The 20,333-nt window shown below is 50.8% G+C and overlaps 1 protein-coding gene across 3 annotated transcripts; it reads right to left on the reverse strand.

The window, feature by feature from the left end:
• Nucleotides 1-248: 248 nt before the first annotated feature.
• Nucleotides 249-20,310, reverse strand: MCM5 (minichromosome maintenance complex component 5). Of its 3 annotated transcripts, none has more exons than XM_006261900.4 (17): nucleotides 20,228-20,310; nucleotides 19,861-20,041; nucleotides 17,916-18,042; nucleotides 17,655-17,783; nucleotides 15,948-16,120; nucleotides 13,509-13,664; nucleotides 10,619-10,785; nucleotides 8,706-8,877; nucleotides 8,421-8,532; nucleotides 7,390-7,533; nucleotides 6,928-6,993; nucleotides 5,398-5,574; nucleotides 4,755-4,867; nucleotides 3,732-3,860; nucleotides 2,783-2,925; nucleotides 1,950-2,077; nucleotides 249-1,415 (listed from the first exon to the last, which is right to left on the reverse strand). In XM_006261900.4, exons 2-17 carry the CDS (start codon nucleotides 20,025-20,027, stop codon nucleotides 1,314-1,316), a joined length of 2,205 nt encoding a protein of 734 aa, XP_006261962.1. In that variant the 5' UTR covers nucleotides 20,028-20,041; nucleotides 20,228-20,310; the 3' UTR covers nucleotides 249-1,313. The 3 variants fall into 3 exon arrangements, with proteins under 3 accessions (XP_006261962.1, XP_014462452.1, XP_019345202.1); XM_014606966.3 differs by having other exon boundaries at nucleotides 20,204-20,259; XM_019489657.2 differs by lacking the exons at nucleotides 249-1,415; nucleotides 20,228-20,310 and having other exon boundaries at nucleotides 1,984-2,245; nucleotides 19,861-20,150.
• Between the last annotated feature and the right edge of the window lie 23 nt (nucleotides 20,311-20,333).

The raw sequence follows: 20,333 nt of genomic DNA on the forward strand, positions 1-20,333 counted from the left end.
AATTATTTTGGGTGGAGGGCCACTTACTGAGTTTTGGTGAGCTGTTAGGGGCCGCATGGGTAGCCCCACCCCTTAGCAGGTGCCCCACCCCCAGTTGCCATATTGAGACAAGAAGTCCTGCCCCCAAACCCTGACCTTTGCCACCGGAAGTCTCACCCCTTGCTGCAGAAGTACTCCTTTTGGAAAGGAGGGTGCTGCAGTCTTGAAACTGAAAACCCCCCCCAAATCATATACAAAAAAATAAAACATCTACTATAACTTACTTTAATTTTGATTTTAAAGTATTTCTGTACTGATTTACATGTTTGCAAAGTGTATCTAGAGGTGAGAGAGAGAAAGAGAGATTTCCCTGCTTTTTCCCGGCCATTTCCCCGCTTTCCCTCCCACATACCTGCCAGCCACTGGTGCCACTCTGCCCCCTGCTGCTGCCTTCCATGGCCCCTCCGCTGCTGCCACTCCCCCATTTCCCTGCTTTGCCTCCCACATGCCTGCCAGTCATTTTTCACACCCCACCTGCTGCTCTCCATGCCGCTGTCACTTTCCCCTCTGGTTGCAGCTTTGCCCAGCAAGCACCACGTGGTTCGCAGCAATTTCCCCTTATCTGTCTTTCACTTGGACAGAGGGAGGTGGGGAACAGCCCCAGGGTCACCAGGCCAGAAGCCACAGAGGCTTCCAGTTGGGGGTGGGGGATGGGAAGGGAGGAGGGTCTGAGGGCAGGTGCAGCCAGGTGGGCCTTGCTGCTCAGCCACTGGCTCCCCCTGGGTCCTGTTGCCCCTGGCACCTGTCATCTTTGACAGGCAGCCAGGGACAGATAAAAAATTAAAATTTTCTAAGATGTTTAGGGGCCCTGAAGGCTAGATAGAATGGCTTGGCAGGCTGGATCCACCCCGCAGGTCATATTTTGCCCACCCCTGCACCAGGGGGACCTGAAAGAAACTTCCCTCTCCATCTGAAACTCCACTAGATCCAGCAGTACCACCATATCTTTTATTTTATACAAACTAAAAGCCTTCTGATAGCCTAGGAAACATCAAGAAGATATTTACTAGTGCATCTGAAATACAAAGTATGGCCTTTTGTTGCCATGAACTCTAGTAAAAAAAAAAAAAAAAAAAGGGAGGATCCCTCCTGTTTAACCCCCAAACTGGAAGTTCCCTCCATGAGCAGGAAGTTAACACACAGCAGGGTCATCAGTTTCTTCTAGAAGGCCTTGCTGGAACTCTGGTAGAAGCATCCTCAGCAATAGCAGCAGCCACCAGCATGGGTTCCCTTAGGATGGTTTCAGCCAGGAGCAAGAAGTTAGGGAAGCGAGGTTACTTGATGCGATAGAGGACTTTGCGTTGCAGGCGGTGCTGGATCTCACCACGGCGCATCATGAGCTGCAGCACCTTGTAGATGGCATGCTCAGGGTATTTCTGGAAGAATGGTAGAGGAGAATGACACAGCCCTCTGAACCTGCTGAGTTCATGCAATGCTTCCCTATCACAGCCAGCTGCTAAGGCAGCTGAGCCAGGAAAGCTCATCATAATCCAGTGAAAAATCTTCACATTAAAAGTCATGTAAGACTGCTGGATGTGCACCTGCCACTGAGAAGGGGGAGTCTTGTAGTACAGGAGAAACTCTTCGCAGTTCATCCTATTATAATTCCAACTGTTCTGGTTGGAATGGAAGGTACAGGAGGACCCAGAGCTGTGGTCAGGTATTCTGGGTTCCTGAGACCCATCAAGAAGCCCCATATACAGTATTCAAGAGTGGAGAATATCTACTCCCCACTGTCCCAGAATGCCAACCAGCCCCTGCCTCTCTGGTTTCACACAAGCACCAGAAGGGCCCTATTCACATTTTAGAAAAGGAGCCTCCAGACTATTAAGTTGTCTTGCAGTCAGCCACTTGTTCTCATAGCCCTTCGGACTGCCCCACCAAGGAGAGTCCCTGTCCAGTGGACCCACCTGTTTCACAAAATCCTGGACTATACTGTGTTCTGACACCTGAGAGCCAATGGCGAAGCGGCGCTTGAGCTGTTTTTCAATTCGGGACAGCAACTCTTGGTCTTCCTGGGTTGTGAAGCCCTCCGCTCCTATGGAAAAGATACTCGATGAGATCCTTGAAAATTTCACTCTCCGTGTAACCTCCAGTTCAGCCCTACCCACACCAAATGAAAGAGGCGGAGTGCAATCCCACAGGTGAGAAATCTTCACTAGTTACTGAGCTCCACTTCCACATTCAAACTGAGTCATCACCACAGCTTAAAAAAAAAAAAAAAAAGAGTAAGACCCCTCTGCAAATCCTAACAGGTAACAAACACTATTTTCAACAATAACAGCATGCTCAAAAGGAAAAAGTTACACAAATCCAGGCTTCGCTGGGGAATCTGACCTTTATAATCCACCCATCCTGGACACTTTTCCAAGCTAGGTAGCACCCAGACTTTGCCATTTCCTTTTCCAGGGCACTTATGAGAGTCTAAGCTCCCTCCCCAATTACATAAGTGCATTTGTCACTGCCTAACCCTCCCTATGGACCATGACCATGCAACTAGGCATGCCTCAAAATAAATGAGGAGCCCTGGCTGCCAGATGCATCATTCTACCTCTCTTGAAGAGCATTCGTGGCCACCCAGCACTGTCAGGAGAGAGGGGTTAGGGTCACCATCAGGCCTCCCCCCTTTCCTCCCACGCAGCACCACACTGGAGAGGTGGCATTTGTTTGTTTTCCCAGAAGACCTCACCACAGAAGCTTCTGTGTGAGAATGGAGGTTGCACACATTCCTGGTCTGCCTCACCTGACAGGCTGCCTGACATGGCCGCATCAAGAGTGGACACTTGGAAGAGCCGCAAGGCTTCTTCAATGTCTGCCTCAGTGGCAAAAGGCTGCAGCTTCATCTTGCTGAGGGACTCCGCAATCCGCACAATGGCCTCCAGCTGCCTGCCGCCCAAAGAGAGAAGCCCTTTAAATGCTGTTATTGTGGGTCCTCTACTCCCTTGCACTTCTATTTACTGGTCAGGGGATTCCTCAAGCCACAAAATGCTCACTGCAGGCATCCCCGAGGCAGTGCTAGGGTGGTCAGTGATCCTTTCAGGAAGAGGGCATCCTATCCCCCACACTCTCACCCCTACAAAATGGAATGCTACCATTATATAAGAGAGCTTCCAGAGCCCAGGCCTGTCACTGCTGACTCCCAGTGTCTCCAAGATCTTCCCGAGCACTGGATGGTGGAGCCAAGCTGGCATTAAGCAGACACAGCAATAGTTCAGACCACCATTATATGGTAGAGATAGAATAGGAAAAGCAATTCTAACCAGAGGCAGCTTTCTCTGCTTGCCAGAGAATAGGGTCCAAACTGCAGTCTAGACCATCTCTGCATCACTGACAAACACATAGTTGGGGCTGTTCCCTGTAAAGCTCTTGGTGGCAGTAAATAAAAGGACATCAATTGCATGACCCTTGGGCTGGAAGAAATAACCTTAAGGACAGTCAAGTTGGCAGAGGTGGGAACAGAGCAGAGAAGCTGCCATCTATTGAAGTTAAGCTCTTAGAAGACCTAGCTCAGGTGGATTTAGTAGGGTCTAACTCAGTGCAGGCCTGGACATCAGTCTGAGCCTCCTCCAAACTCCAGGTGATTGTGTGGCACTGGGACAAGAGCCATTTTCCTTTTGCAGTGTTACTCGAAGCTCCTGGGATTCACATGCCTTTTGCTTCCCTCCCTGAACCCAGGTGGACTCTGCCCTCACCGGACTGTAATGGGGATACTGGATCGGCGGTCACTCTCTCGCTCATACTGCCGGGCACCAGTACGCATCAGGACATAGCGGTTCTTCAGTTTCTCAGCAGCCTCTGCTGATAGGCGAGGGCCGCATTTCCTGTGAGAAGGAAAGGGGAAGCTCCATAAACCAGCAAGTTCTGGGGCCAAGGCACCAGGTTAGCCCCCTGCTCACACTGGAACAGTGTCAAGGGGGCTCTCCGTCTTCCACAGCAAACCAGAACAGATTTCTGAAAATCCAGACTAGTTTAATCTCAACTCCATTGGGAAAAAATAAAGCTTCATTTGGGTGACAATTTTAAACAGAGATTAGGGGTGACCATAATGTCACTGGGATCTAGAAAAGGACTGATCTTTTTAGGGCAGTAGTTGCCAGGCATTTCCCCATTGTGACCCCACTTTTAGTCAGATAATTTGGTGCAACCCCAACATGCAGTCACTGCTGCTCACATATGCACAGCTAACAATGAGTGGGAATTTACTGAACCTCAGCTGCTCTGTGGTAACCGTCCCTGCATGAGAACTACACCAGAGCAGTTTACACCCAAGTGAAACAGGGCTTAGTTGTCCCAGTCCAGCTTTCACCTACTTTAGGGTCAACTGCAGGCACAGAAGCAGTTACCACAGAGCAGCTGTGGTATGTGGTAAATCCCTGTCTCATTATTCATGGAGTAACTACAGGGTTGGAAAGATTAAAATAGGCTCACAATTCCACTTCCCCACTGCTGCAACTCTGCTTGGGGTTGTGAGCAACCTGCTGTGTTGGGGGCTTACTGGAGAGCTGGAATTCTGCCAGCTCCATTAAAGAACTGGGTCAGCCTGAGGCCAAGATCAATGAAGTCAAATGAAGCGACCAGGGTCCAGGGATGCTGGGAGCAACCCAAAGTCCCAAATGAAAGTGCATCAGCATGGCACCACCAAGCAGGTCACACTGTGTAACCTGCCAGCAGTTCTGCTGCTCTGATGCAGCATCACAAGGCTACCACTCACTTACGTGCGACAGTAGGAGATGAACTTCTTCAGCTTGTTCAGGTCGATTTCACCCTCCACAGCCTGGGTCTGTGTCAGGGCACTCACGTGTAGTGACATCACGTGCTTGGCCAGTATCTAGGAGTAGAGCACGGGAGACAGTTGAACAATGAACACTGTCTCACTCACGGCATGATCTAGACATTCACCCCAGGGTAAGGGAGAACAAGCCAGTCAGGGCAGTACACTGGCACTGCTGTTCTCAACCTCCACCTCAAGTCTTTGGGTCCTACCACTTTTCTGGCAGGAAGCAGCAGCATCTCTGTGGGCAGAGCTAGGCACCACAGAAGACACCTTTGGCAGATCCTGGAAGACATAATCCAACTACTTTTCCTCTCCCCAGCTCTAGAGCTAAACTATGTGGTGCTTGGCTTGCTAAAGCAGGGCAACAGGTCCCAGCTTAGAAGTCAGAGACTGAGACATTTTGGGTCAAATAACTGCTTGACACCAGGCACACTGGGGCAGGAAGGTGGACCCTTGCCTTCCTCCTTGTCCTCATCACATGTTCAGCTTCAATGCTGCAGCTGGGCAAACTCCTAGTTGGTCAGCCTGCTGTCTTCTTGTCCCTCCACCTCCCACCACTGAGCAAGACCAGTTCTGGCCCTCACCATGTCTCTCTCCTCATTGTGCTCATCCTTGACAATGAAGATCATGTCGAACCGGGACAGGATGGTGGGCATGAAGTCGATGTTTTCCTCCCCTTTGGTCTCATCCCAGCGTCCAAAGACTGAGTTGGCAGCTGCGAGTACCGAGCAGCGAGAATTCAAAGTGGTAGTAATACCAGCCTGAGGGGGCAGAACCAAGAGCTTATCAATGCAATCACCAAGCTGTTAGCAGAAGATACTGGGGTTACCAGCAGCTTCCTGGGATGGATGATGGGGTAGGGGAAGGACATTTCACCATTTCCTCTACTCTACAGGCAAGGGCCTAGGTTCATTCATAGGATTCCTACTTTCAACCTTACAGACACCAGCCTTTACATAAGGCGGTGTGAGTGTTTTCCAACTGGCCAAGAGGGTTCAACATTGGAAGAAGTTCCCAGGGTTAACAACACGAGGGAGGGATTATTCAGCTACGTAAGCCCCACGGAGCTTTCCTTGACCAAGGTTGCCCAAAGCTTGAGCCATAATTAATACACAGTGCCCTCAGAGCAATAGGTGCTATATGGGCAGGTAGAAACAAATCTCCTGCCCTGAAGTGTCTACCATGTAAGCCAACTACCTGCAGGTTAGGGAATGAGAACCAAGCAGCACACAATGGCCGTGCAGTGGGTACTGTTTAGTCCAGGTGACTTGCATTATTTGGATAGCTGCAGCTACTTTCTAGGGCTTGACATCTCTTGGGGAAATAGTGAATTCTCAGAAGAGACAAGGAGAAGATGGAGGGAAAGTGCAAGAGAAGAATATGTTTGAGGCTTAAGAGAACTCAAGGAAAGAGGCCTGAAAGATACAAAAGGGGAAGCCAGTCACACCATTCAGACAAACCCAAAAGATGAACTGAGGCAGGCTGGGCAGCAAAGAAGAAGAGCAGAAATTGGATTCACTTTGCAAGGGCAAGCCAGACAATGGAACTCAAGAGGGGCAGATGCAGTGCGAGTACAGAAGGACTGTGTTCACCAGGGTGTTTTGTAAGGAATGAAGAGGTAAACAATGAGTCAGAGATGCCCAGGATGAGAAGGAATGCTATTACAAAGGGCTAAACGATGAAGACAAAGAGAACAGATGCAGTCTGGATATTATGTAACATGGAGAAGAAAAATTATCTGAACAACAGAATCAAGGTTTAGAGCAGGAGGAACAGAGGTGAAGAGGAAGGGAGGAAGAAACAGAGCATAGACCTGCTAATGGTAACAGAGCTGAGGGGAGGCAAAGGAAGATGGCCAGTGTGTATTTGTATGACAGTCTGAAGGCAAGTCTCAAAATCAGTAGGATCAAAACACTGCCAGAGAGCAAAGCTTGATCTCAGATCAGACCAGCCAGTAACCCACCCATGCCCAAACATGAGCAGGGAACCCAGCTGCTTCCTGAGGGATGGCCACGTTCTGGCAAGGGCCCGCAACTGCAGAGCTGGTCACCTTGCTTGTGGAGAGACTCAGATCTCTTCACCTCTTCCACTTCCTATCCCAGCTAGCAGCTCACCTTGGCAATGGAGATGGTCTGTTGCTCCATAGCCTCATGGATGGCCACTCTGTCATCTTCCCGCATCTTGGTAAAGTTTGGGGAAGGAAAAAAAGGTAGAATGGTACACCTTTCATGTGACTTAACCTCACAACAGAATTGGGATTAAATGCCAAGAAAGTCTCAGGTCACACACAGCCATATGCATCCAACACTCCCTTCTTCCTCCAGGATACTAATTTTGAGTACATTAAAAATAAGAGAGAGACTCAAAAGTTATCCCAGAAGTGCATTCCCTGGCACCCCTTTTGATGCCCTGTTCCTCCAGTAGATAGGCCTCTATCCAAAAGAAAAGATTACCCCTTCCCCCATTGCCTTCTGGCATTATTCCTTTCCTTGCCACAGCAAAACAATATGGCAGTCAACCTTCCCTTCCTTTCCTCCAAGTCAGCATTATGAAACCTCTTCATGCTGTGTCTCTACCTTGTCAAACTCATCAATGCACACCACTCCCCCATCTGCCAGGACCATAGCTCCTCCCTCCATAAAGAAGCTCCGGGAAGAGGGGTCTCGGATCACTGAGGCTGTCAAGCCAGCTGCACTGCTGCCTTTCCCAGAGGTGTACACCTGAAGGGAGGCACAAAAAGAGAATGCATCAAAAACCACGGCACCCTTGAGCCTGTGTCTCTCAACAAGGGAACAAAAGAACCACAGCATCAGGTTGTTACCTTGAGGTAGAGCTCAGAATCCACAGTTCAGCACAGCATCAGCCATAGGCTATTGGGAGCTCCATGGCTACTGCTTCCTCAGTTTACACTGAAGCCAGGGACTGATGTTCTTCAGAGCGAGGTATTTTTGTGCAACTAGGCTTTGGGCTAAGTAGTTGCAAAGCACTAGATGGCTTGTAGGCAGACAGTACATTAAATGTAGAGCATAGTTTATCTACTTGTTTTAGCAGGCTGCTGTGGGGGGTCTGGTTTACTCTGAGGATGCAAGGTGCTCAGGGGTTGCGTTAAATGGAGACTATAGACAAACATGAATGAAAACAATTTCATGCTTGGTCTCTGTTTAGAGCTCAGTGCCTGACAGCTGCAGTCTAAGCTACTGCACCTAACCTTCTAGCTTCTCTGCCAATTCAGTTTGTTACATGCAGCTCAACACAGCTTGAACAACACCTCAGGGTAGAAAGAAGTTCAGGACTTCAGACTTTCAGTGAAACATTCCGACAAAATGACAGCTATGCTTTGAAGAATGACCCAGTAAGAATGTCCCAGGGGTTGTTCTCAGATTTGCCCACTCCCTACAAGTCTCTCTTGCTTAGCAGAAAAAGTCTGCATATCCACCCCCCCCACCAGGTACTGCTGTGGAGGTTCAAGATGGTTTTTGTTCTGCACAATGAACCATCTCCAGTATTTTCCAGCTGGTTCCTGTTCTCAGTGCCACGTGAGAAAAAGTGAGCTGTTTCAACATGCAATCAGTATCAAAAAGGAACTCCAGTCACCCATGACACTTACCCCAATGGGTGAACACTTCTCTACAAACTTCAGCAGCTGGGACTTGGCTGTGCCAGGGTCTCCCAACATCAGCAAGTTAATGTCCCCTCGGCGGGTTAACCCATCTGGGAGCCTGCAAAGAAGACAAGAGAGGGAAATCAGCTCTTGTTCTGGCAGTGCACAAACAAAACCAACAAGAAACATACAGCTGTTTGGAGCCATAAAACCCCTAGAAGAGTTGTGTGCCTCAAATACCCTTCTGTCTACTTCTGCCCCACTGTGCCCTGCCCAATTCGTTCACCTGACCTCTTGCGGGAGCCTCCAAACAGCAAGCAGGCAATTGCTTTCTTGATGTCAGTGCTCCCATAAATAGAGGGTGCAATGCTCTTGGCAACAGTCTCATAGATGTTGGGCAGGGAGGCAAGTTGACGAAGTTCTTCCTCTTCTTGGGGAGTCACAGAGCCAGCAAAAGTATGTCCTAAAAGACGTGATGGGGGGGGGGGAACTGAATGAAGTGTCATTACAAAACAAACAGACTAAACCTGAATGGCTGCTTCATCCTTCTCCAAAACCCAATTCCCTCACACAGTGTCTGGATCTTTAGCCATACTACTTTAATAGGACTATAAGCAAGGTCACAAGGAAAAGGAGCATTAAATTAACTAGACACAAGAGGGAAGAAAATTTGTCACAAGCAGCTGAGTATGCTCCTCTGAATGAGGAAACTGCATGCCTTTGCTCTGTTCTAAAATAAAGAGGCAACAGTGCTGGCTCAGCTGATGGCCTCTGAAAAATGTGACCAAAGTGAGAAGAAAGAGAAAGGAGCTCCGCATCTAATGTGGGAAGATGGCTCATGCTGGAGGGACAAAGAGAGGTTCTGGCCTAGGAAGTCATGCTTTTGGGGGTGAGGGGAAGAACTGACAGCTGAACAAAAATGAGGGCACCTTTATTTACTCTGATGGATTTTAGCAGTTCCCTACTTAATATAGCAGTACTTCTCAACCTTTTTCATACCAGGATTCATTTGCAAAGATCACCATCTTGTCCCAACCCACACCCCACTGGCCCTGCCAGCCTGAGCCACAGTCCCCTGCTCTGCTGCAGCCTCGGTGCCCAGTACCAGCAGGCACCTTTGTGTCTCCCCCCCCCCCCCCCCCCCATTATATATTATATACACACATTATATATAGGATAAATTTGCACCTTATAACCTTATAAACCAGGCAAAGTGCATATATCTGAGGTGCAAATCCATGCTGCCTTCGGCTTGACTTCAGACTAACAAGGCTAAAGACAACTCTCTGACTTTAGCCTCACCAGGCAAATGGCTTGTCTCTAGGCCAGTGGTCCTCAACCATTCTAGACTCCCATGTCTCCCTCACTGGACTTGAGGCTACACGGCCCCATAACTAGATGCCAGCACCTAACTGCTTGCAGAGGGTCCCAGCTCTGGGGATAGCAGATTGCCCAGGTTGGGAGAAGCCAGAGCCTGTGCTTTTTGACTTAGTTGATCTGCTCATTTATCCCCTCACACCCAAGGGTGTCCCTGGCTGGGACTCATTGCTCTAGGCTGTCAGAGACACCCTCAGGGCTTCGGCTAGTAGCACAAAGTGGCCAGTGGCATGGGGCGGGCCCTGCTGTCACGGAACCAGAGCTGCTGCTGCCAGGGGAAGGGAGTGAGCAGGCCTGAGGCACAACCTGGGCTGGGCATTACCGAGTGCTAGCTGTAGCCAGCCAGGGAGCCAGAGTCAGGGTTCTGCAATGAGCTGCCTGCCCAAGCTGACTTCTACACAGTCAGCGGGAGTGGGGCAGCATCTGCACAGAGAGGCAACCAAGCCTCCATCTCCATGGGGAGTGCTGAGGCTGCACAGCCTACAAGGGGAATGCTGTCAGCCAGCAAGGCGAAACCCGTGCTTTCTTGCATTTTTCTGTCACTTGTTCGTGACCCTTTGAAATATTCTTGCAACCCACAGGTTGAGAAATGCTGTATAGAGCACAAGCCCCCCAGAACTGTACACATGGAGCACCTCTCACTAAGTTTCTCTCTTCCACCCAGCCTAGCCTGTGATAGTTATTACAAAAGCTGTATGGATACATGCATACTGTGTTTGGTCAGAAAGAAGTAGTTCTAGCTGGAGATCCCAGGTGAATTTTGCTCACAATAGTCTCCTAATGCCTTGGTGAACTGTGAACCAGGGAGGGCCAAAGGAAGATTTTACCTGAGCCATCAGTGTCAATCTGGATCCCCACCACACGGATATAAGCATTTCGGATCCCCACACCCACGTTGTCTCTGCCTTTGTTCTTGGTCTGCCCAGATTTCTTGATAGAGTAAATGCCCATGATGGTAACTTTGTTTCCAGGGACAACTCTGTCACACAGATACCTTAGAGGAGAAACAGGAGGGCAGAGGATGATAATTTTTATGTAATAAAAAGATGGGAGCGTCCCCTTCATCTCTTCTTCTCCCTGCCCAACCAAAATAAAGGCCTGGATATAGAACATGTTAAAGACCGTCACAAAGTGACATTTATTTTGTACAACCTACAACTGGTTTTGTAAACTTACACTGGTGTCTAAAGCATGCAGGAAGCACTATTACAGTACCTTGTCACTAGGGCTAAGTACACACATTCAAAAAGCATGAACCTGAATTGATTCAACTGTTGCAGGTTAGTCTAACCTATGTAGACTGAAACAATTTGCAAGTGAACAGTAGGGATGCACTGATAGATATTTTTTGGGCTGATACCAACAGCCGATTTTTAACGAGCTATATTGGATGATACCAATCCGATTCCGATATGCAGCCCAGCAGTGTGGACAGAGACTGGCTGGTAAGTCTGTTGTGGGGGAAGGGGTGGAGGGAGGGAAGGGGCATGCGGGGGTACAGATCGAGGTCCCTGTGGTGAGAGAGGGAGTGAGGCTGGCACTGGGACAGGGGCAGGTGCTGCCCAGCCAAGACAGAGCACAGGGAGGGAGGGCAGCTCCTGATGCTGTGCACACACTGGGAGGGCATGGGGGAGTGCGTGCTCCCGGATCTGTGCATGGGGCAGGGCAGGCTGCTGTTATGGGCTGGGGCCGGGGTGGTGACAAGCTTTTCCTGGTGGGGGGCTGGGCCAAGCTGCGCTCAGGGCTATGGTGAATTCTGGGGTGGCTCTAGCACCCCCAGACCACCCCTCCAGCACCTCTGCTGCTCACCCTGATTGCAGCATGGCTCAGCCCCCATTGAGACGAGCACAGCACTCCCCAGCCCCAGCCCGCAGCAGCAGCCCACCCTTGCCTTGCATGCAGATCTGGGGCCACATGCCCCTCTGTGCCCTCCTGGGGTGCGCACAGTGGCAGGAGCTGCCCCTCCTGCATGCGCATCCCAGACGAGCCATGGTTCCATCCTGTGCCCAGCCTGGGCAGTACCTGCCTCTGCCCCAGGCCCACTCCCTCCTCACCATAGGTGCCTCGATCTGCCTGTCCCCCTCTCCCCCCACAACAACAGACTTACCAGTTGGACACAACTGCTCTGAATGATGCCTACGTGCTGCACTCCTGGCTCCTGGCCTCTTCTCCATGCTGTGCTCCTGGCCGTCTACCTGCTGCGCTGTGGCTGCACGCAGCATTTAAAATCGGCCACATCAGCCAAAAAACCCGATTGCCAATACTCTCAAATTTCCTCATATTGGTGCCGATACAATATGGGACCAATGTATTGGTGCACCTCTAGTGAATAGATGCTCACTTGATTCCAGAAAAGCAGGCTAGATGCTGGGGGGGGGTGCTAGAGTGAGCCCTCCCTTCCTTCCACACCAGCCGCAAGGCTGGAGGGAAGCTGAGCGGGGGAGAGTGCATGGCCAGGCCCTGGCAGGCTGCCAAGTATGATTAGAGAGGGGTGTTTAGACCCCAACCCTGGCTTGCAGGGACCCCAGCTGGGGTGTGCCTGGAGGGGGAAGAGGAAAGCAAGCTTTGCCAGGCTTTCCCCTGAGGGTTGGGGGGCATGGGGAAGCACCTCAAGTGCAGGGGGAGGCAGGGAGGGGGATTAAACTCCTCTGTCTCCCCTCTGTCCCACCCACACAGGGACCCCAGCCAGGGTCTGCCTAGCTTTCTGCAATGCTGGGTGCTCAAGTGGTGGGGGGTGTGGCTAGAGTCCAGCAGCCTCAGGTGAAGGGGGCAGAGAGGGGGATTAATCTCCCATCTCCCATCTCAGGCACAGACCCGGGGACCCCAGCCAGGGTCTGCCTGGCTTTCTGCCCCGCTGGCCACTCACGTGATGGGGGGTGTGACCAAAGCCAGCTGGCATGGCCTCGCCATCTGCTCACCTCAACTGGGGCTGCAGAGCTGAGCCATGCCAGCCCACAGGCACTGCTGAGGGTGGGCGTCTGGGCTGGGCCACAGGGGCAGGTTCTTTTTAGCTGGCTGTGGCTCAGGCTGGGGCTGTGGGAGCTGTGTGCCTAGATTTCTTCCAGCTCCCCGCACCCAGGCCAGGCCGGACTGTCATGGAGCCGCAGCCAGTTGGGAAGGAGCATGCCCCTGCGGTCGGCCCAACCCTTCTGCACCCACCCTCAGCAGCGTCTGCAGCTGGCCCTGCTCAACCTCGGGTGAGGAGGGCAGATAGTGGGGCCAGACTGGGCTGGGCCGTGGGGTCAGGGCCCTTCCCAGCCGGCTGGGGCTCCGTGACAGCCTGCCATGCATGGGCAGCAGCTGGCTGGGCTATGGTGTGGACGCAACGCCACTGCAGCTGTGGGTGAGCACCTGGGCAGCTGGACTGGCTGCACAGGATGAGTCCTTCATGCCCACGGCTGCCTGGGCTGGCTTGGAAGTGCAGGTGGGCCCAAAGCCCAGCAGCCACCCACTACAGGGGTACAGCCATTGCCACACCCCCTGCACGGTGCCTGCGACTAGAGCACACCTCAAGGCACCTCTGCAAGGTAGCTATACAAATATGGATCAATAAAAGATCCCAAATCCCTGCCCCTTCTCCAGAAGCTGGGTACATGGGAGAGCCCACCAGATTCACCCAAACCCAGCTAAACCCATCATCTATGACGGCCACATTTTCTACTGCCCCTCCCTGAAATGACCCTTGAAAAAGGAGAGGGAGATGGGCTGCAAGATTACCTGTCGCAATACAGCTGCATGTGCCTGGGCATCTCCCCATGAGGCACAGCATCAGGAGATTCCTGTAGCTTCAGGACCTGGAAGTCCACGCACTTGCATTTATCTGGCATGATGAAGTATGGATCCAGGGGACACCTCGGGCGGCCTGCTTGTTCCCTGAGCAGAGGGAGACAGTTAAGGAAATCAGTCCCAGAAGCTAGTCAGGAGTCATTAGAACTTAGGGAACACTGCCAGCAAGTGGTATTTAGCTTTGCTGCATGCAACGTGTATTGACTAAGGAATCTGCTCTTGTTTATTCCAGCTTAATTAATCTTAGCTAGGCAAGCAGCAATGTATAACCCAGGGTCCTATACCCCTTTCTAAAAGGGTCTCTTCCTTGTGAGCTCCAAAAGCAAGCAGATTTGTAACTGAAAACGTCAACATGCTGTGAGACCAAGTCTGGTCTAGTGGCAAGAGGGGCACACTGGAAGCCCCTATTTGTATCACAGAAGTGCCTATAGGCCCCACAGGGCATGTCTACACTTGCCCCTGACCGTGCAGTTGGTACTGTGCAGTCCTGGCAGTGCATGAGCTGTTTTTGACGCTACTGCCCAGTAGTAGCAGCATTACAGTTAGTGCCTGCCGACACTATGTACAGTGACATAGCATCTTGTGTAGACACGCCTACAGAGACCAGTGCCCCACTGTATAAGCAGCACATGTACAGGTAGTGAGAGGGCCTGTTCCCCAAAGAGTCTGCAGCATAAGTATAAGACAGAGATCAAGGGAAGGAGAAAGAGAAACGTAATAGAAGTCCGAGAAAGAGACGCCACAAATCTGGACTTGCTGACACTTAAGGTTCCTTCCAACCCAATGATTTCTACCTGAAGGGGGCTGATATATGGAAAAGCTTGCAAAATAGGCCTACATATGCTTAATTTGGTTAAACAATAGTTAAGTAGAGACAGAAGTGTATGAGGCGGCAACACAAATGAAAGGTGCTCTTCATACTTGAAGAAAGCAGTCAGTCTTTTTCTTAAGGGAAAATACAAGCGAGATTTTAGTATGAGAAAGGGTATCACAATATGACCCGCAGTAAAGGAAAAATCCTGCACTGACTGGAGACAGGGGAAGGTAATTTATTAGTTAAGTTATTTAACCAGGAATTTTATTTACATTCTCTTATACAACCTGTAAGCAACAAAAGGGTTCTGGAGTCAAAGTGATCAGAAATACTGATAGTCCTAGCACCACTTTCTTGGTCCTCTGACACATCTATATTTAGAAGTCTTGTCATTTTAAACTAAAAGTGCTCACAGACAAAGACGGTCTATTTTACTTTAAACATGGGGCCATGCCAGGCTCTTGGCTGGGTGACACAAAGTTCCTGATACCACGTGTGAAACAACAAGAAAGCTTTCTGTGACACCGACTTGCTGAAGAAAGCAAGCCTGTGGGCAAATGTCCCATTTTAAGGCTGAAGAAGAGTAATGACTATTATTTAAGGTAGCTACTGTATCACCAGAGCACCTCAATCCCCTAGTCATGGGTGAGGACCCTGCTAGGCAAGACAGTGTACAAACACAGACCAAAGAGGTGGGCCCCTGTCCCGAAGATCTTACAGGCTATGTATAAGCCAAGACATATCAGGTAGACACAAACAGAGAACACAAGTATTTTGCCAGTTTTACTTTGGAAAGAACTAGCAAGATTCTGTGGAGAGACCTCAAGACAGGAGACAGGAATGAGCCCAGGTGGTGAACAAGTGGCTGGGCTTGTGGTGTAAGATTCAATTACACCGGATAAATCAAGCTGTTTACACCAAGCAGATGGCAGACCTGAAGGAGAGAACATGTGTGTAGTGGAGTAAGTCTTTCTGGTCATAGGATTTCTACCAGGAAGTCTGCCGAGGATTTCCCCTTTACAGTGTAAGTAGGGAGTGTAGGAAAGGGAAGCTGGAGTGAGATGGGCCTGGGGGCTAGTAGGGTGGACCCTGGGACAGCAAGGCGGTGGAGGAGAAACAGAGAAGATCAACACACATAAGGCAATGAGGGGAGGCTTGAGAGAAGAAGCAGAGTCACCAGCATTGATGGAATGGAAGTCATGGGTAGAATGATAGGTAAAAGGCAAATGAAATGAGGTGATTGTCAGAGAAGGCGTGTAACTCTGGCAATTAAACTTTTGTTTCAACCCACACATTCAGCTGTGGTTTATAAATCAACTGGGTTAGTCATCAGAGTCCTCAGACCCCCTACATGATGGCAGTTCCTCTGTGACCGTGACTGGAGTCTCATTAGACCCCAGCACAGTGCACTATTCATGCAGCATTCATTGCTACCCAGAGAAACTCAAAGGTAGGTGGAGGGTGGACCACCGGATTTCTAACAAGTCCCTTCCTTCTCTTCTCCTGTACTCCAGAAAGGATCCCCCACCCACTCCTCGCCTCCCTCCAGTCCTTACGTATTGCACTTTCTGGGCAGGGCATAGCCTTCTAGCCCAGGCTGCACGGTGATGTTGTTGATGGTGTTATGGCAACTGCGGCACTGGATGGAAATCCTGGTGGCCTTGGCTCTCACGGGAGTTGATGCTATTATGATCCCAGGAATCTTCACCAGACGGGACATCTGGTCAGACTGAAGCAGAAAGACAGGGAGAAGAAGGTGAGAAATGTCTGCGAAGGAAACCCCACCCCAGCACAGTGAGGAAGATGAACGAGCTGTAGAGCTGACATGCGGGGAGTTGAGGATTATAGGCAGGTTGCTGTATGGGCAACATGGAGACAGCTACACATTTCAGGGAGCTGAGGGATGCTGCCTTCCCACACCCACAAGAAGCAGTAACTCGGAACTACCTGCTGCTTTTAGCAAGAGGACACCATTCAGAGTGGCTCTCTCTGAGGGTCCATTTACAAAGGAGAGTTAAGATAGCTGGACTTCAGCGTACACCACTAGTGTCATTCTAACAATCGTGCTCTGTTGTGCCCTGCCTTCCCTCTCCCACCTCATTTTTAACTTACTAGGGCTCAAAGCTGTGGCATACATCTCAGGGAAGCAGCCATTTTTACTGTGCAAAAAAGACAGGTGGCTTTGCCCAACCACACACCAAAAAAGTAACTGAAAGAGAAGCTTTCAAGTGATGGCCCAGGCTCTTCCTACTGTACCGGACACTGCACTTACAAAGACAGTGGTTAAGAAAGATATATAATAATCTCCAACAAACAAGCGCCTGCATTAGAATACCATCAATTGATGCTCCTGTCACCAGAGCTACTTAGAGCTGGTGTACATGCACTCTTTGTATTATTTAACTACTTAAGTTAGGGGAGCAATACTTTACTGAAAGTTACACTAGTGCAGGGGTGCTCAAACTCTGGCCTGCAGGGCTCCTTACAGGTCAGGAAATTTGGCAGCAGGGGGTAGTGGCAACAAAGACAGCCACCCTTCTCCACTGCCAAGTTCCCAAACATTAAGGTCTGAGCAGTGGCCTGGATCACACCCCTTTTCCCCCCATGGTTGGATCAGGGCTGGACTACCCCCCTCCCCCTGTGGGACTGGGTTAAGTCTTCCTCTCCCACAAGGCCAAATTGAGGCCAGACTGTCCTCCTCCCCCCACCTCTGCACAGCTGGATGGAACCCTGCTGCACCTGTGCTGGGCACTGTATCAGGACCACTGGCTGGATCCAGCCCATGAAAGGAGCAGGCACTGCCCACCCAGCCCACCAGCCAAAAAGATTGAGCACCACTACACTAGTGCAACCTCTAGCAAGCATGCAACTATAATTGTGTAATGATGTCTATGCATTGATAAAACTCATTAAAGTTAGAGGAATAAACTATACCACTATAAGCAACTTTCTGGTGGGTTAACTCTGTTCACATGAAGGGGTTGTACTATTTTAGCTAGATAGGTTTCACAGCAATATAGTTAAAGCAGCACAAAAACCACACTCAGGGGTAACCCTAACACTAACAAGTCCCATCAGTCATAGTAAGTCACAACTTGCAGTCACATCTGGTGCAGTTCTGTCTAGATGGACAGAGATGAACTTAACCTTGATTAAGTTCAGCAAGAACTAACAGCTCTCTCAACACACACACAAACACACTTTGGATGAGTTCTGTTCTTAGTCTTCTTCCCACCTCATCATAGTGGGTGGATTTAACTCACCTTCAGGCTACGGATATTGGCAGCATGGGCATCTGACTTCAGCATGACCTGGATGTCTTGGAGGGTCTCCTCTCCTGATGGACGAGGACGGGTGACCTCATCAGCCACTTCTTTTGCTGCTTCTTCCAGCTGTTTAGGAAATAATACAGCTTATACTGACACACCACTCTGGTTAGCTAAATGGCTCGTGGCACACCAGCTCTTAGCTCTAAATAAAATAGTCCTTGGTGTGTTCCCTTCTACGGTATTCCCCATCCTTACCAGCTGTAGATGCTCTGCAGGTTGCTTATACAGGTAGTCTGCCAGGTCCTCATCAAAGCTGGCCAGGTCCTCCATCTCCACCTCAATCCAGTACTGACCCAGGTTGTAATGCCGTTTGAGCTCATCCCTGCAAGATGAGGTAGGAGTAAGGATTTGTAGGCAAAAAAGCACCAAGCAAATTTTCTTAAAGGCCTGCAACTTGGCAAGCCCAGAGGTAGGGAACTGTAACAGAAGAGAAACTATCACACAAAACATTCAAAGTGGCCCTCCAGCTATGTAGAAAGCAGATGCGAAACGCTCTAAAGCAAGGGTGTCAAACATACAGCCTATGGATTGAATCCAGCTCATGGTGCCCTGCCATCTAGCCCCTGGGTCCAATTAAACCAGGGGTGGGCAAAACACGGCCTGCCAGGTCATTCTATCCAGTCTGCGGGGCCCCTAAAAAATTTTGAAAATTAATATTTATCTGCCCCTGACTGCATGTCATGCGGCCCTTGATGGCTTGCCAAAACTCAGTAAGTGGCCCTCTGACCAAAATAATTGCCTGCCCCTGAATTAGACTCGCATGGGGCACTGTGTATGCCTGTGGTATGGGGCTGGTCTTCAGGCCAAGTCCTGCCCATGGACTCCCATCCCCTCCCTCCCTTAGCATACCTGATTCAGTGGCTGCTCCAGCCAATCTGGGACCTGCACTGCACACGGGACAAATCCCAGAGTGGCTGGAATGGATACTGCATGCAACGCACACAGCCTAGGTCCCAGACTGTGTGGAACAGCTGCTGGATCAGTATGCTGGGGAAAGGGAAAGGAAGAGGGACCCATGGGCCCTATCTGGCCTGTGGGTGGGTCTGTGCCACTTATGTGGCCTGCAGGGCTGGATAAGTTTGGCACCCCTGCTCTACAGGTAGTCTTTTATGGCAGGAAAAGTAACAAGCCCTCTATGGTGGAAGCAAAAGGAACGGAAACTGCTGGACAGAGGTAACATCCATGCTAATACTTTTTCAATATGGATCCTTATGCACAAATGGCATTGGACAAGGGGCAGCTGTGGCCACAGTGGTTATCAGAGTTTAACATTAATGTGCACCAGCATCACACCAACCACAGCCCAACAGTTTAAGTACAAACTACAGTATAACCTCATAAACCTGGATATCAAAAATCCAGAACTTGAAATCCGGCACTTTTTAAAACTCCACTCCATCGGAGAGTAGCAGCTGCCGGTCCCAGAGCAGCAGAGGGGGAAGCTTGCACGTGGTGGCTGCCACTACCATCCACAATCCTCTGTCACTCCTTCGCATGTGGCCACTGCTCTGGGACTACCTGTTCACAGATCCCAAAAGGCATGGGCTGGAAACCCACGACTGATTTATACTAGAGACAGAACTGAACAGAACCCCAGGGATGACAGGTCTGAAACTTGGCATTCAGATCTAGACCCGATTTTGCAGGGCGGGCCCTTGGGAAACAGCATAACCCAGGGGATGGGGTACCAGACAGGTTAATTTGCTATGTCAAGGGAAATGTGGCCCTAGGCCCACAAGGCAATTATAAGCCTCCCTTAATCAGGGAGGCCACTAGAGGCAATTGATCGCATGGGACAACTAGAGGGACAGAAGCATGGGTCCCAGGTTTGTAAGGATCGTCCAAAAGTGGGGGGAAAGCGGATCCAGATGGGAAGAACCGGGCTCTATCCCTGGCTCCGCCACTAGCTTGACACCTGGTTCCTGGCAAAGTGGTGGGCCCCTCCAGGCTTCAGCTTCCACCTGGGTCCCGACAAGGATAAAGGTATTCGTTCTCCTGCAAAGAGCTCTTTAGAAGTGGTGGAAGAGAGGGCTCCAGAAGAGCTAGCCGTGGCCCGCGGGAGCACGCAGCAGGAGGAAAGCGAACAGCGGCAGAGCGGGAATGGGCTGGAGGGGCCCTCAGAGGTGGGGGCCGCCCACACCTGTACTTGAAGGTGAAGCCAGTGCGGTCTGTGCCCACGCGGTACTGCCGCAGGAACTCCTTGAAGCGCTTCTGAAGCTGGGACTTGCGGACCTGCCCCTCGTCCGCTGCCGGGTCACCCCCAAAGCTGTCGCTGTAGTAGATGCCGGGGTCGTCGAAGCCGGACATGGTGGAGGTTGCTCCTGAGTGCCGGGCAGAGAGAGGGGACCATTAGCTCGGCATCCTGCGGTGCCTGCCACCCGCTCGCGCCAAGCCCCGCACGCAGCCTTGCTGTCCCGCGTTAAGGAGGACTGGGCCCCTATCCCGGACCAGCCCCTCCCTCCGGGAGCGGCGCCCACCCGCACCTCCGCTCGCCCCCAGGAACCGACCCGCTGCGAGCACCGATTTTACGCGGCAAAACCGAAGAGACGTCACAATGGGACGGTCTACGGCCCAAGCCCCTATTGGCCAGACACTCGCCCGCCCCCTCTGATT

This window comes from Alligator mississippiensis, chromosome 4 (genome assembly GCF_030867095.1).
Source record: "Alligator mississippiensis isolate rAllMis1 chromosome 4, rAllMis1, whole genome shotgun sequence".
NCBI lineage: Eukaryota > Metazoa > Chordata > Crocodylia > Alligatoridae > Alligator > Alligator mississippiensis.

Bases quoted from the DNA above. Each gene is read 5' to 3' on its own strand.
- MCM5 (XM_006261900.4), bottom strand. From the start codon at position 20,027: ATGTCCGGCTTCGACGACCCCGGCATCTACTACAGCGACAGCTTTGGG. The intron at 4,868-5,397 runs GTGAGGGCCAGA...CTCTACTCCTAG, and splicing joins ACAATGAGGAGAGAGACATG to ATACTGGCCAAGCACGTGAT. The intron at 3,861-4,754 runs GTAAGTGAGTGG...TCCTTCTCACAG, and splicing joins TTCATCTCCTACTGTCGCAC to GAAATGCGGCCCTCGCCTAT.